At 40.9% G+C, this 16315-nt stretch overlaps 1 protein-coding gene across 1 annotated transcript; it reads left to right on the top strand.

The window, feature by feature from the left end:
- The first annotated feature begins 6081 nt into the window (after nt 1-6081).
- wnt8b (wingless-type MMTV integration site family, member 8b) lies at nt 6082-13535 on the top strand. The gene is made up of 6 exons (XM_058650867.1): nt 6082-6558; nt 7532-7565; nt 9084-9222; nt 10414-10539; nt 10640-10782; nt 12611-13535. The coding sequence occupies exons 1-6, from the start codon at nt 6488-6490 to the stop codon at nt 13178-13180; spliced, it is 1083 nt and encodes a 360-aa protein (XP_058506850.1). The 5' UTR covers nt 6082-6487; the 3' UTR covers nt 13181-13535.
- The last annotated feature ends 2780 nt before the right edge of the window (nt 13536-16315 follow it).

The raw sequence follows: 16315 nt of genomic DNA, 5'->3' as shown, positions 1-16315 counted from the left end.
CAGCAGTTTCTGAAACACTCAGAGCAGCCCGTCTGGCACCAACAACCATGCTGTGTTACTCAAATCATTCCAAATTCTGATGTCTGGGTTGAACTTCAGGAGTCTGACTTGTTCACGTGTCCACGCCTCGATGCACCGAGGTGCTGCCATGTGATCGGCTGACGAGACATTTGCATTAAAAAGCAGTTGAACAGGTATACCTAATAAAGTGGCTGTGAGTGTTACAGGGCACTGCATACAGAGACCTTTATTGTGAACCTTTATTGCCGTGTGGCGCACAGTAAACTCACAAACCATGTGACCACGCGGTCTCACATGAAAAGTCCAGTCAGTAAAAGTGTTTGGTTTTAGCTGCGTTATGTAAATTGAACATTGCAGGACTTTCATCAGAGAGCACAGTGGTAGAGTCCAAGGTTTTTACAGCACCCACTGAGCTGTGAACTGACATCATTTACTCTTTCACTCATTTTCTACCACCTTTAACCCTTAGAACTCAGAACATTCAGGCTTCTTTTTTATTTATGTATATACAGAGGCTATCAAGGATGTGCAATATACAGTGTTTTATATCCTTTTTTCTGCATTTTTTACCAGCTATATAAACACATCCAAGCAAAAAGTACTCACATCTTTTAAAAATCGAGTGGAATTTGTGAAACGCGTCACATTTAAAAGTTTGCATGGCTCGTTTTAATGAACAAAAAACGGTCTATTTTGTGACTTCTGCCCCCCCATCACCCCCATTTCCATATAAGGAGTTGTGTATTGAATGCTTAGGACAGGTGAATGACGAGGACAGGTGAATGATTAGGACAGGTGAATGACGAGGACAGGTGAATTGGCGTCAGTTAAGGTCCCTGAGTGAGTGAGAAAGTTAAAGCATTTGTGACCTTTGACCCATTTTGACTGATACATTATGTGTTTACATGTTTGATTTTGTCAGCACTTGATTTTCTAAAGGTTTGTCTTTAATGAAAAACGATGAATGTGAGATTCGACACAAGAAAGAACCGACAACCTTGCTAAAAAAGGAGTAACTTTTACTCTTAAACAAGCTACTTTTTCACTTGAACTTGAGTACACTTTTAGACCAGTACTTTTACTTGTACTTCAGTAAATACCTTTACTTTAGAATATTTCAGTACTCTTTCCACCTCTGCTGAACAACATATATACAGTAACATCACACAATAGACGTTCCTTTAATTTGTCAGCAGTATACTTCCTCTCTGTCGGTATAACCAACACTTCCTTCACTGATTCCCTGTGAGTTTGTGTGACAGGAGTGAACAAGAATCTCCAGATGTTCATTTTGCACCTGACATAATTAAACCACAGCAGCTCCAGTATCTCATTCTCCCCATACAGAAATCTTGTACCTTGTTAATTGAAAGTCCCTTATCCACATGCCAACGGCACACACTGATTAAAATCTCTCTCTCTCTCTCTCTCTCTCTTTCTCTTTCTCCCTCTCTCTCTCTCTGTTCGTGTTCGTGCTGCATTGTTTATCACCCTCGTATCACCCTCATCTGAAAGTGCTGACGCGGCACTTGGGGACCAAGCATACTGCACATACTTTGATTGTCTCCAGATATTATTTGAGCATTCCTCGTGGACTCCTTTGTGTCAGACTTGTGCAGATACGGCACAGCGAGCGATACTTTGCAGCTTTCATGTGTCGCCCACAAACCGGCTCCTTATCATGTTTTTGTCTTAATGGGAGGGGTGGCTTTTTTTTTTCTGATGGGCAAAGTAAAAATGTACAAGTACTTGTCCTGCCAGCGCCTTCTACTTTGTATATTTGAGCCTGATTTGGTGGTCAAGCAAAAAGAGATTATGATGATACTGATATGAATACATATCTGGTTTTACATTGTAACGCACAAAGCATGTGAATATGCGGCTGACGCTACACTATCGAAGATCACATTTGTCTCTAAGAGGTGCAAAAACGTGGCGAAGTGCAATGTTTAATAGGAGGTAAAGCATGCTCACTTATTCATGTCCATGATGGACAGGTCACCAGTCCATGAGAGAAAAATCTAATAACATATGTTAACACATAATGTATCAGTCAAAATGGGTCAAAGGTCACACATGCTTTAACATTCTAAATCCCTCAGGGACCTTTATTAGCGCCAATTCACCTGTCCTCATCATTCGTCCATCCTCGTCATTCACCTGTCCTACATATCACTGTCAGCAATATACTTTCTCTCTGTCGATATAACCTACATTTCATTCACCTGTCCTCATCACTCACCTGTCCTCAACATTCTCCTGTCCACATCACTTACCTGTCCTCGTCATTCACCTGTCCTCGTCATTCATCTTCATCAATCTTCAGCACTTTTGCGTAATATTTTATTCCATATTAGTCTCTTTAATTTTAGAGCCTCGCACGACACTGAAGCCTTTTGGCACCAATGTGATCAGAAACACACACGAACAGGAAGACACTGACTCATTTTTGCCTCATCTCTACTACTCAGGATGTAGCTTATGTAGAAATTGAAAATAAACTAATTATACCGTATAAATTGTTGTTTTTCATGACCCCAGAATGAGCCTTTTATATTTACATCTCTTCAGAGACAGCCATTTTGTTTTTTTTAACAATAACCTACGATAGACTAAAGAAAATCTTCTTTTGAGTTTTGAAGTGAAGGTGACACACTGTATGTTCTCCCACACCCTTGGAAGCAAAGCGTGAGCTGAGGGACTTTCACCTGCAACATGCAAATCCACTGACAAATGCAAAAATTTTACACACTGCACCTTTAAAGCTGTGGGCAAAGGCATCCAGGTCAAGTGTTTTATACGATCAGGTTATAATGTTGTTGCGCTGCTCATATCTAAGGGTTTACCTAATAAAAGAGGTTATTCCTCTCAGAGGGATTAAACTGATTAAATTAGATAAATAACATAAACATTCATCTCAATTATGGCCCTTGATTGTTTTACATGATCACCAGAGATGATTAGGAGGATGAACACATCTTCATGGGCAAGATCTGTGCACTTGCTCCCTCTGCTGGAGAGCGACGTCAGGGCTAGTCGACACAAACGCTTCCTTCCTGTGTAAAGAAAGGATCCATATTTGTTTTGTTTTGTTTGTTGTAGTTCGAGGTTTTTGGCAGAGAAGTGTGTGCATGTGTGACATCAGCCCTCCATCTATTGGCTGCTGAGTATCAGACCATGTCATGCTCCTCATGGCATGTAACACCTGAGTGTGCCCACAGTGCTCACACTTGGTTTGGTTTGCCATAGCATTTTTGTTCATATAACATATATATGTATATATGTATATATATATGTATATATATATATATATATATATATATATATATATATATATATATATATATATATATATATAACCTTTGGGAGTTAATATTTGAGATGTGCTGCCCACGTGCTGACCTCTATCTGTCAACGATTATAAAATAGCTAAAAGGGTTACTTGAGTAAAAGTACAACTCTGTTACCAGAAAATGACTTTGGTAGAAGTTGAAAAGTTGTTTTTATACTATTACTTCAAGAAAAGTCTTAAAGTATATGACATTTACTGTACTAAAGTATCAAAAGTCATTTTCTGATATAAAATGTACCTACGTTTTAGAGGTAAAAGTAAAAGTATGAAAGTGTTTTATTTAGGCAAGGGCCTTGCTTTACGGAGGCTGTCATCCTGGTTTCTTCAGCGGACGAACAGCCAGAATGTTGTGTGTTTTGAAGCAGAAGAAGATTAAGGCAATCCTGTCTGGTATGTGAAGGCCACCGTAGTTCCCTGACGCTCTTAGGGTCTCTTACATTCTGCAGTATCGTCAGTAGATGTCACGCTTCCGTGCACAGTGAAGGCGAATTCTGCCCTTATCCCAGTACACAAGCACAAATAAAGTGTGTCCACTTCTGCTGCACCAGGTGGAGATTTAGCATGAGTTTTGTTTTTGTCACTGTTATCTTATTAGTCTACTATTGCCAGGTTTAAGTTTGGGTCTATGACACCTGTTGAGCTCATAATCATATCATCTGGATGTGCTTGTCCGAATTTAGGTGCCATTTTAGTTGGATTAACCCCAAGATCAGTGCTGCAGGTGCAGGATAGGAATTTTTGTATTTTTTTTTTATTCTGATTCACAGACTGATTTTTGAGAGAATGGCATGTCTTGACATCATTTAATTAGTGAATTATGCTTTTTATGGTTTTTAGACAGTTATAACTTTGAAAACAGTTTGATCTCTATTTTTGTGTACATGATAGTCAGCTAAATTAATTCTAAATAATTAAAATTTTAAATTGTGGTTTTTGCACACTCAATATTGCGCATTGTTATAGTCTCTGTATATACATTTTAACACAGTTTAATGGCATCAGTGCATTGACGAAATCCTATGCACTGGAACTTTAATAACTTGTTAAAAAATGGATTGTTTTAATTAAATATCACCTTGTGCTCTTTTATGTTCCCTAAAGTGACGGGCTGACACCGTCACTCTACAACAACAGGACGGATCCCGGATTTGTCTCATCTTACTTGTTATTCCTTAATCCAAAAACATCCCTCACCATCACCATCACCATCCCCACCCCCTCCTCCTCCTCATCCTCCTCCTCCTCCCAATCACTTTTCTCTCTAATCCTAATTTGCACACAAGAAGTTTGCTAAAGGCCTTCTCCTTGCAAAGGAAAGGGACCTGTGGGTCAGACAGGGTTAGTGGGAAATCACCCTTCATCCAGTGTTAGGTAGGGACCATGTGGATTAGTCATGCAAATGCACCATATCTGATCAATAGCTAAGGCCCTCACTGTGTCCTAATCCTCCTTTTCTTTCCTGACGGGGTGGCTAAAGACTTCAAAGTCATATTTATGTCCACACATGCAAATAATAAAAGTGCAACAAAAATGCGGAAATAAAAAAGATTGTCATTTGCACAAAAACTGTGCACAAATCGAGACAAAATTAAGTTATATGTTATATATAAGTGTTTATATGAAGAAATGCTGAAATGCTTTAACCCCTGTGCTAATAGAAAAACTTTAGGAGGCAGTTTTACAAATATGGGACAGATGTTACTAACGGAACTCAAAGTTTCATAACAGTTTGCAGATGTTGGACATGTAGTGTGCAATTTCTCTTCATCGATGTGATGGACAAATGTTTTACAGCAACTCAAATGTCTGAATTTAGCCTGTAAAGCTTTTCTGAAGTCAAAACCATCAGTTAATACAGTTTTGGAAAAGAGATCTGCAATCTCAGTGGGATTATCCATGTAAAATAAAGGTAAAACAATAATAATAAAAAAACAAAATTACCAGTACTCATGGAGCTATGTGTTTACAGCAGCTCAGGTTTTAAATAAAAAGTCATGCACAAATGCAGATGTGAGGCATTCAAGGTGTCATTTCTCTAAATCCTTGCAGTGAAGCAGAAATGACAGATTTTTATTCTGGGGTTATTCTAAACCATCAGCTAAACTCAGAGAGAAATGAGTTTCAGATGTTCAGTCAGATCCATATGCACAAATTCCAATACCGAAATGTTATTTCATCTCAGTGAAGTGCTTTTTTTTCAACAGTTAAGGACAAACATGACAAACATTAGAAACTGTGACATTGAAGAGCAACAGTTATTATTATTTTTTTTATCAACAATTATAAAATACATGTTTTTTGTGTCAAAACTACTAAAATGACAGATTTCCAAGGTACGACGTTGAATTCCAGTGAATTAAAATCCATTCACTTTTATTTCCTGGACGTTTGACTTCATGGTAACATTTTATTTTGAAAAGCAGATTTCGTGCGTAACTGAACGGTGGATTTCTGAAAACGAGACATGTTGATGGAGCATGGAGTGAATGAGTGAGTGAGTGAATTTGACACATTCTCTTTGAAGTCCCCGGCGTCCTCTGTCTGCGTGACAATGTTACACCGCGATAAACTGTGATTCAATCACACTTGATCCACGAATTACTTCCCGGAGAACAAACTATTTTCTTATCAAACTCACAGAGCATCCTCCTCTAATCCCCGACTCTCGTCTGCGCGTTACATTGACTTAAATCAACCTTTTTCGTTTTCTTTTTCTACCCCCGGACCATAAATTGAAGGGATCAGTGTTACACTTTCCCTACAGGATTAAACAGATCTTCCTCTGCGCTTGAATGGAGGCAGGGAACCCAGCGTTGCCCGGCCCTGAAGGCCCGGGGAGCCCTTTTGATCACGTCAATCTCCCCTTGGTGCAATACTTGTGATTGGCCAAGAGGCTAAGAAGAGGGAAAATCTTTAATTAAGCAGATAATCTCTTGTTGGGACGAGAGCGGCTCCATTTCAGAGCCCCCCTCCTTGAATGGTGAAGAAGGAATCCTGGAGGAAGCTCTTGGTGCAGCTCAGTTCCACTTTTCCTCTCCATCTTCATCCAGACTGTCTGCAGGATCTGGACGGTCTCACTGCAGAGCCACCGTCAGCCACACCTCACCTGTCAGGATGTTCATGCATTTGGAGGTTTTCTATTACGTTTTCATTCTTCTGGCACACATGAGATCCTGCTGCTCCTGGTGAGTTTGGTTCATTTAAGTTCAACTTTGCTCAAAAAAGTAAAAACAATAATAATAATCTTGTTTTTCTGTCACAGAGAATCACACAGAAAACTGTTACTTTGATTTAATATTCAATATCCTCACAACAAGCAACTTCATTATTAAATGATTCACATTAGCACCATTTTCCCACACATGAGCACATATACAGGGGTCGTACATTGAAATAATGGCTTTATTAATGCCGATCAAATCATTTATTCAGTATTTATTTGTATTGTTTTGGCTGCATTATTAAAGAAAACACATTGATTTGTTATAGCATGTGCAGGAAAGCAGGGCTGCAGAGGATTTGGAGCCATTTTAATCAAATTCACATCAAAACTTTACCCTCAAATTGAGATATTGTGGGATGGAATAAGTGTCAGCTGCTTATCAGGCTCAAATATACAAAGTAGAAGCCATTACCCATTTTATTTTTACAGAGGATTTGGACCGATTTTAATGTATATTAATCATTTCTCCATCTACGAGGCAGATTTATTTGTACGGCTATTTCTAATACGCAGAGGTCGTTCAGCGTGCGTACAGAAATAAAGGGGGGGTAGAAAGGCTTTGGAGAATCTTTAGAGAATGATGAAAAAGTACAAACATCTCACATATTTAAACTGTTATAGAAAAAAACCCCAACAGACAACAAACAGGTTTTAAATCCATTTCTAAAAACTGGTTCAACCACTGAATGATGAGAAAACCGACATTTATATGTGCTTTATTTGACAAACAGAGAGTGTGAACAGTCCTACAGTCACATCACATTCACTGTTGTGTTTTTCTTTAAAAATTCCGCCATGCCGTTGCCCGCTGTGGTTGGGATCGGCCGCCGGTGTCACAGTTAACATGTTACAAAGTGCACTAATGAGATGTTAAGCAGAGGAATTTGTGAAGGACACTGAGCTTCAGTGAGTGAATAAGCTGTCTTCTTTTCCAGGTCAGTGAATAATTTCCTGATGACTGGACCCAAGGTAAGCCAACTTTCTTTTGATCTTTTCAGCCTGTCCATTTCCCCAAAAAAGAGGGATGTAGAGAGAGAGAGAGAGAGAGCATGGCTTCTGTGTGCCGTGTTATTTTGTTTTCTCACTGGTGATGTCTTAATCCAAGTGCATGGACGAGCTCTGGTTTCCCGTTCAATGGCAGAAGTGATATATCAGTGATATTCTTGGGCCCTTTGTGATTCTCCCTTTCCCACTTCGTACACTTGACCTTATTCAGAGGCTCAGTGTTTTCGGTGCGGGATTGAATGTGTTGAGAGGCGAAGGGCAGACATTGTTGTAGTGGGTGGTCATCATTAGTGAGTGAGACCCCAGTGAAAGAGGTGGCTCTCCATCTCCCCAAAGGCCACTTGAGACATATTAGTTATATTATCGTTCACACAGTCTGGACAAGCAGCCGAGCAGCGGGCGAAAGCCAGGGACAGAGCTCGCCGGTTTAACGCGGCTCTACGAGTTTGATCGAGCTTATTCAATCGGGTTGTTTTCTGGCTGTAAACTCGATCTCAATCTCGGAAGTTACTCTGGCTTTCTTGATACATTTCTTTAAAAGTTAAGTGTGATTTTTAAAAACCTCCCCAAAGCATTTCAATGCAATGACAGAATCATCTCAAAACAGTATGAGCATAAAATAACGCACAATTAAACAACACAAACATGAGAACTCCCACAAAATTAGTTCAGCAACATGAATAAAAGGACTCATCTCATTTTATTGAGTGAACAAACAGAAGTTTATAACTTTTGACTCATTTTAAGTGGCGTCTTTCTCACGTTTTCCATGTGATTTTCGTTTCCTACAAGGTTCTTTGTGGCAGATCCTTCAGAACCATATGTTATTATATTATAATTGAATAACAATGAATAAAACTTGATTTCATAGAACATATTTGCATTTTTATAGTTGATATTGCTTATTTTATATCATATATCATGTAGCAGTGTCTGCTTCCAACCGTGATGTTGTAACACGTGAATTTCCCCCAGTGTGCGAGCAATAAAGTCTAATCTAATCTAATCTAATCCAACCTGACCTAATGTAACATGCTTTATACATTTATGAGAATCAAATCATACAAAACAGTATTGTAAATTAAAGACAATCAGTGAAAAGCATTTAGGAATCAGGCGTTAAAATGTTGAGTTTAACATTTAACATGTCAAATCTCATGAGGTGAATAAATGCTTTGGGTTTGAAAGCAAAAGCCAAGCCAAGACCTTGGGTTTCTGGCCTTGACTTGAGACCCATGAGCAAGTGCTGATTAGAAGAGCTGAGGTGTGAAACCAATTCTTAATATAAATTGTGACAAAAGCAAATTTCCAGTATTTTTACTGTTATATTTTGGCTACAGGTTGACCGGTCATTTCCAAACAATGATGTTTCATAAATGACTTACTCCTGTGAGTCGTCTGGTGGTTCTAACTGTAATTATATGCAGTGCTCATGTGTTATATATACATACCGTGTGTGTGTGTGTGTGTGTGTTGCTGCAGGCCTACCTGATCTACTCCAGCAGCGTGGCAGCAGGAGCTCAGAGCGGCATTGAGGAGTGTAAATACCAGTTTTCATGGGACCGGTGGAACTGCCCGGAGAGAGCTCTGCAGCTGTCCACGCACAGCAGCCTGCACAGCGGTGAGTCCACACCCAAACACTCCTGGATGGAGAACATGGTCGATGATGGATTTTGTTTAGCTTCTGTTTGTCTCAAGCTCTGTGTTACGTTGCATTGGGGGAGAAGACATAGTTCCCTTTGTGAATGGGGGAGATGTTTGCACAGCGAGGACATTCATCACCCTTCACACTCGTTACACTGGCAATGGTCGGAGGCAAAGCAAACACAAGAATCCAGTTTTCTACACACCCACAATCCGCTCATAAAAGTAGAATAATGAAAGAGTATATAGAATATAGTCCATAAAATGACAGAAGATATTAACACCTTGAAATAATGAGCTTCTTAAATTATCTATTTTGTCCACAGACCGAAATGATTCAGTTTTAATGATTTATTTGTTATATAGAGCAAGAAGAAACTAGAAAATAATCACATTTATGAGGCTGGAAAAATCCTCATATAAAGCTTCAGTATTTAGGAATGGGATTAATAATCTATTCGTCAAACAATTGTTTCAGGCCTACTTAGATATCTGTAGGATGTACATCACTTTTATGCAGCACTTTGCTGCAAGCAGGACGAGCCAATGAGAATGAAGGATAAAATCCAGGAGAAGGCAGTAAACTGTTGTAAAACACAGAAGAATAAAGAAAAGATTCCTGCACTTTCTTCCATTTTTACCTCGTTTTGTTCCTCTATTCTCAGAGGATGTCACTACATGTACAGATTATAAATCCAACTATAATTCTGCTCCCACCCGGGATGTTGCAACAAGGGAATTTCTCCAGTGTGGGAGCAATAAAGTCTAATCAAATCTAATCTAATCTAATCTAATGTTCTAATGTGACCTAACATAACATATCTTAACAAGGTTCAATGTGCTTTATAAATATATGGGAATAAAATCATACGAAACTAAAATTAAGACTAAAGATTAAAAACAGAAGCGAAACCAAACAATTATCAATGGAAAGCCTTTAGGAGTCAAGCATTAAAATGTTTAGTTTTTCATCAACATTGTCAATTCTCATAAGGCGAATAAATGGATTGTAAAACACCAAAGATGTCGCTACAGTTACAGATTATAAATCCAACTATAATTTGTGAATTTTGGCTCTACAAATAAATGGATATAAGAGGAAGAGATTATCAAATGATGTAATAAAATATCTAACTGACATTAATTGAGTCTTTCTCGGTCTTGGCAGCCAATCGGGAGACAGCGTTCGTCCACGCCATCAGCTCGGCCGGGGTCATGTACACTCTGACCAGGAACTGCAGTCTTGGGGACTTTGACAACTGCGGCTGTGATGACAGCAGGAACGGACAACGAGGTGAGAGAGAGAGAGAGAGATATATTATACGTACACACACACACAGATCAGCACCCAGTGGACAAAAAGCACAGATGTTTTAACCACATTGGTCACACAGGTGGCCACGGTTGGCTGTGGGGCGGCTGCAGTGACAACGTCGGCTTCGGAGAAGCCATTTCCAAACAGTTTGTGGACGCGCTGGAGACCGGGCAGGATGCACGCGCTGCCATGAATCTCCACAATAACGAGGCCGGACGCAAGGTACAGTGACTCCGTCCACGCGGGGCAATGGAGGGATGTAGAAGGAGGAGATGTATATGTTTTAAAACATACAGTATAGAAAACCGGGCGGTGCTTTGGCTGAAATTTCTCCTCTGGCGTCCAACTGATTGCACAGTATAAAGCAGCTTTTGAATAATTTTTGTTCCCCTGCTCAGAATTACACTGAGTGTGCCACCCAAGCATCCCTTTCACGTTCGCTATAAGTGAGGTGCCACTCGTCCCTGATAATAACAGTGTGTTCGGTGTACCAGAAGGGCCTATTTACCAGCGCTGAATGCCCCTTATGACAATACCTCAACTCAAGAATCTCAGGATCACTGGTGCAAACTTAATTAGAGATCCTGGGGAGCCAGACATTGCACAGTGTTCTGTATTATGCTGCTTTTTAAAATAAGTGTTTAGTTTTATTCTTGCAATAAGGATCCCACATTTATGTTGGTCTTTGTTTGGCTCTGGGGGAGTCTGAGGGGACCACAGGCATGCAGCTGAAGTGCTCTTTGTTTACGGTGCCTTTGCTCCCCCCTGTTGGGCCCTAGGATCCCCGAGGCACCTGGAGCATCATTGTAACAGAAAAAAATGGGGGATAGAAAGAGAGAAAAACTCCTTTTTTTTTAATTTCTCGCCTCAATGGGACCCTCCGTTTTTGGTCTTCTCACACTAGAAAACATGTTGATAATGAACATGCTAAATAAATACTCCTATTTCTTCGTGGCGGACAATGGCACTCAATGTGAAACTTTGATTCAGCCTCACCTCGACATAAGGTTCATCCCCTCCTCGCGGAAAAAAGAAAAACCTTCCTTTTCATGCAACAGCTGTTTTGTGTCGGGGCAAAGTCAGGAGACACAGAGGGGCGACAAAGACGCTCAGTTGTGGACTTTGAAACTATCATTTCATCCTTTCAGGGTTTTTATCACTTTGTGTTTTTACCTCACTGGGGGAGAGCGACAATACGACCAAACAATCTGACAACACATCAGTAAAGACACAATGGACACACACACACACACACACACACACTGAGGTTCGCTCAGCTTTTCTTCTCAGAACAATCCAATCCAACTTTATTTATAACGCACATTCAAAACAACAGTGTTGCAGTGATACAACAAGGCAACACAAACATGAGAAACATGAGAAGGTAATGGCCCAAATGATAAGATTTTGGTTGTGATTTGGATACAATTCTGGACTTTTGTTGTTATAAAATATAGTCCATATAGCTTTCCGAGTTTACACAATGATGATTGAGCCAATCATCGTTGCACGACTTTCTCTGAGTTTCTCTAACTATAGCACTGTTTAGATCGTGTGACTGGTGACACATGGAGGCAACTAGTCAAGTGAGGCAGCTGCAAGTGCTTAAAAAGCACATTCATTCAACAGTTGCCGCTGTATACAGGTATATGCTCCCCCTGTCAGGTCTGATAGTATTTCTGGTTTACTGTTTCTGTTCAGGAAGAATAAACAGAGGCAGAATAATAAAAAAAAATCACACGACATGTTTAATCTTGTCAGATACAGAAGGTTTATTGACACTAACTGAATGAGAGGTTTTTTTCTCATGCTGAAACTTCTTTATCTTCAGGCGTTAGCTGTAGGCAAGTGGACTTACCATGTATGTGAGTTAAGTTGAAGATGCTTTACCTCTTCAGTTTTTGACTCACTGATGGAAACATCCAGGTATTTAGCCGCCTCTGAAGGCTGCATACCTGGTGAATCAATGCATGACTGGATCACTGAGAACCGTCACACACATGTTTTATTTTTATATATGTTAAACTTCCGTCTGTATTTCCCCCTCCAGGCTGTGAAGGGAACCATGCAGAGGACGTGTAAGTGTCACGGTGTGTCAGGAAGCTGCACCACTCAGACCTGCTGGCTGCAGCTGCCAGAGTTCAGGGAGGTGGGGAACTACTTGAAGGAGAAGTACCACAGGGCCCTGAAGGTGGATCTCCTCCGAGGAGCGGGGAACAGCGCGGCCAGTCGAGGAGCCATTGCCGAGACATTCAGCTCCATCTCTCGCAAGGAGCTGGTCCACCTGGAAGACTCCCCTGACTACTGCCTGGAAAACCGTACTCTGGGCTTCCCGGGCACTGAGGGCCGCGAGTGTGTCAAGAAAGGCAAGAACCTGAGCAAGTGGGAGAAGCGGAGCTGCAAGAGGCTGTGTGGAGAGTGCGGCCTCGCTGTGGAGGAGCGCAAAGCCGAGATGCTGTCGAGCTGCAACTGTAAATTCCACTGGTGCTGCGCGGTGAAGTGTGAGCAGTGCAGGAAGACAGTGACCAAGTACTTTTGTGTGAAGAAAGGAGGTAAGAGGGGAAGGAACGAGAGCGCGGGCAGCCGCCGGAAGAACCTCAGACTGAGGAAGAAGCACTGAGCGTCTTCATCGCCTCCTCCCTGCTGTGCCACTGCAGCTCCTCACCGCCCAGACTCTGTGCACGACCACATAGTGTGTTTTAGAAGGAATGTTATTTCTGCCGACCACTTTCATTTGCCAGTTTTTCTTTAAGCATTTTAACGCACAAAGGGCCACATAAGGATCAGATGAGTCTATTTAAGATATATTTTGTGTACAACATTTAGTTTTGTCACATTTGAAAGCAATTTCTTCTCTAAAATTCTCCACAAAACGGTTAATTTATTTCCATACAAAAAAAACCAACAGCTTTTTGAGTGCTTGATGATCTGACATTGGAAGAGTAAAAAAAAAACCATCCCAGTCACACACTGTCCCTGGCCTCTGCTGCCCCTCTTGATGTATTTAATTGTATATAAAATGAAGCACTTTGTACTGTACATTGTTAATTTATTGCACAGCATTTCCTAGTGTCGCTTTTACTGCTAGTCGCCTTTGTGGTTCTGTTTTCTATTAAAATGTAATGAAAGAAAAAAAATCCAATCCTCCAATCTTATATATTCAACTGCCTAAAGAAAGCGCTCATCCTCCTGTAACACACTCTTTGTGACAGTAATACCAGACGGTCCGCAGTAAACACAACCTTTCTCTCTGCATTGTTCAGCCCGTTGAGTTTTGCACACTCTGGGCCAAAGCGACGAGAAAAGAAAACTCTCCTTCCATCGGGCCTTTCTCAATTTCGCCTGGACAAATACCTCCCGTTCTCTCCCTCATCATGGTAATCCTCAAAGAGCCTCAAAACTCCCAAGCGCTTGGAAGTTTCTTTACTGTTTAATACTAGTTTAATTAACTTTGTCCAGACAGAGTAGGGCCGCGAGGGTGGAGGGCATGAGGCAAGTTGCCCTTAAAAATCATCCCGTCTCTAATTTTGTATGCTAATCTCCTTTTTCACGCCGCACCTCCTTAGGAGTGGGGAAAAGAAATGTTGGGAAAACGTTGGGTTGCCTGTGCAGGGGCTTCCTGCGGCTGTTTTATTTCTGGGCCCACCTATTTGGATCCTTTCACTCCTCTAGGGCCTTCCTTTGCTCGATTTAACAATGAATGCCGAGCTAATCAGCTCTCTCGGAAATGCACCACTGTTGAGGAAGGTAATCCCTTCTTCTCTGCTCTCAATGGGCCGTCGCCTTCTAAAGGACTTTGGGAAAAGGCTTTGCACAGATTCACACTGTTCGCTCAAAAGAAGTTAGTTCAAGTATTGTGCCCAAACAAGTGGGTTTTATAAACACATGCTTGCCAGGATACTCACCCCACCTGCGTGTAAGAGGTGCCAGGCCCGGGCAGACAAGCACATGGCAGCTGAGGCCGAAGCCCTTCAGAGGAGATGGGACATGAAAGAGGAGATTAGAGGTCCCATTGAGAAGGGGGCGTTCATTTCTGCACCTTCCTTCTTTACTCAATAAAATGTCAAGGAACCACCTTGTTGACATCTTATTTACCAAATAATGATCATAATCAAATCTCCTCCCTCCCGCGATGACCCCTGTGGGCCGCCTCGCCCCGCTTTGCTCTGCCTGGCGCGCAGCAAAGCCCGGCCCTCGCCAACAAAAGCAACCGAGTTAACCAAGATTTTGCCCTGGAGCTCTGGGGAAGAAGTTCCGCAGTTTCCTGGTTACCACGAGCATGACAGCAGCTCGCACACCTTCATGTTCTTTCACAAACTCCTGTGAAAGGTGATAGACGTAGCTTAATCAGAACCTGCAGTGCATTTTGGGAGTAATGTCACGTCAAAGTTGGTTTAAATAGCAGGTTTAAAATGACCACAAGTGCAGAACAGGCCTAAAGTATAATATTCAATTTAGTTTATTTATTTGAATTTGGTAAAATAGAACACATTATATCATATGTCATATCGCATATACATATAAATAGTAATAAAGCACTGAATATAACAAAATATAAGCAGTCCAATGTAACAACATGGAACATTTCTTTAGATAAACAACAAAATAATAATCATTCAATGGTCAAAAAGGTGTGTAAGGAATTATGGAACATTTCTGGTCCCAATTCCCCCTTTTCCTTTTTTTCTATTCCTGGAATAATTAAAATATTGCACAACTGATGAAACCAAGGACTTAAACTTAAGTCAAATTGAAAGAATTGGGTCTTTGGTGGTGATTGAAATGTTTCTTTATGAGCGGTCCTTACATGAACAGGTAAACTGTTCCATAGATCAGATAAACATGGGGCTGCAACATCTCATCTTAGCAAAGTGGTGTCAAATCACACTGTCCAATAACCAACACGCAGGGAACTGCAGTTACCAAGAAAGACAACTGAGCTAAACTTCTTTGAGAAGTGATCGTGTGAGTCATACATCAACAGTGAGTCATCCTCTGCAGAAACTTTCCAATTTATACCCGCATGTATAAATACACACACACACAAACACACACACACACACACACACACACACACATAGATAATCCTGTTGACTCAACAAGTCAGTTAATGTGTGGGAAACCCGGCCGGAAAAACACGTTTGGCCATTTTACAATTCAGCAGTTCACAAACTACTTAAAAACACAGGTATTAAAACACAGCAGTACATAAAGAAAGACACACACAAGATGATACATGTAAATTACAGGATTACCACGATAATCCTGACACTTTGAAATCCCTCTGGTCTGTAATTTACAAATATTTTCTAGCGTGTGACTTTTTATATTTCAAGAAATGCCTGTTGCATTCAAAGCATTGTCCAAAAGAGGTCACACCACACGGTTTAAGCCTATCAGCTCCACATGAATCTCTCTCTCTCTCTCTCTCTCTCTCTCTGTGAGTTGCTCGGTATTAGATCTTGTGTCACCCGGTGACATTCCAGCGCTGCACACAGGAAGTGATTAGTTTTGTGTCACAACAAACAACAAACGGGGGGGGGGAGTGGTGAGAAACATCACTGTTTCTCAACAGTGATGAGAAACTGCTTCAAGAAAAACTAGTCTTTTCTTCAAAATAAAAGGACTCGGAAGAAGAATAATAACCTCGACGTCAACAAAAATGGCCCAAAGTTACACACCACAGCTTTAAATCATGAGTCAAGGTTTCATCCACATTCCCTCCGTCAGTGCCATGGCCTCAAACACAGCAGCA

Source organism: Solea solea, chromosome 15 (genome assembly GCF_958295425.1).
Source record: "Solea solea chromosome 15, fSolSol10.1, whole genome shotgun sequence".
NCBI lineage: Eukaryota > Metazoa > Chordata > Actinopteri > Pleuronectiformes > Soleidae > Solea > Solea solea.
Note: the sequence above shows the minus strand (reverse complement) of the source record. Positions and strands in the feature narration are given on the sequence as shown.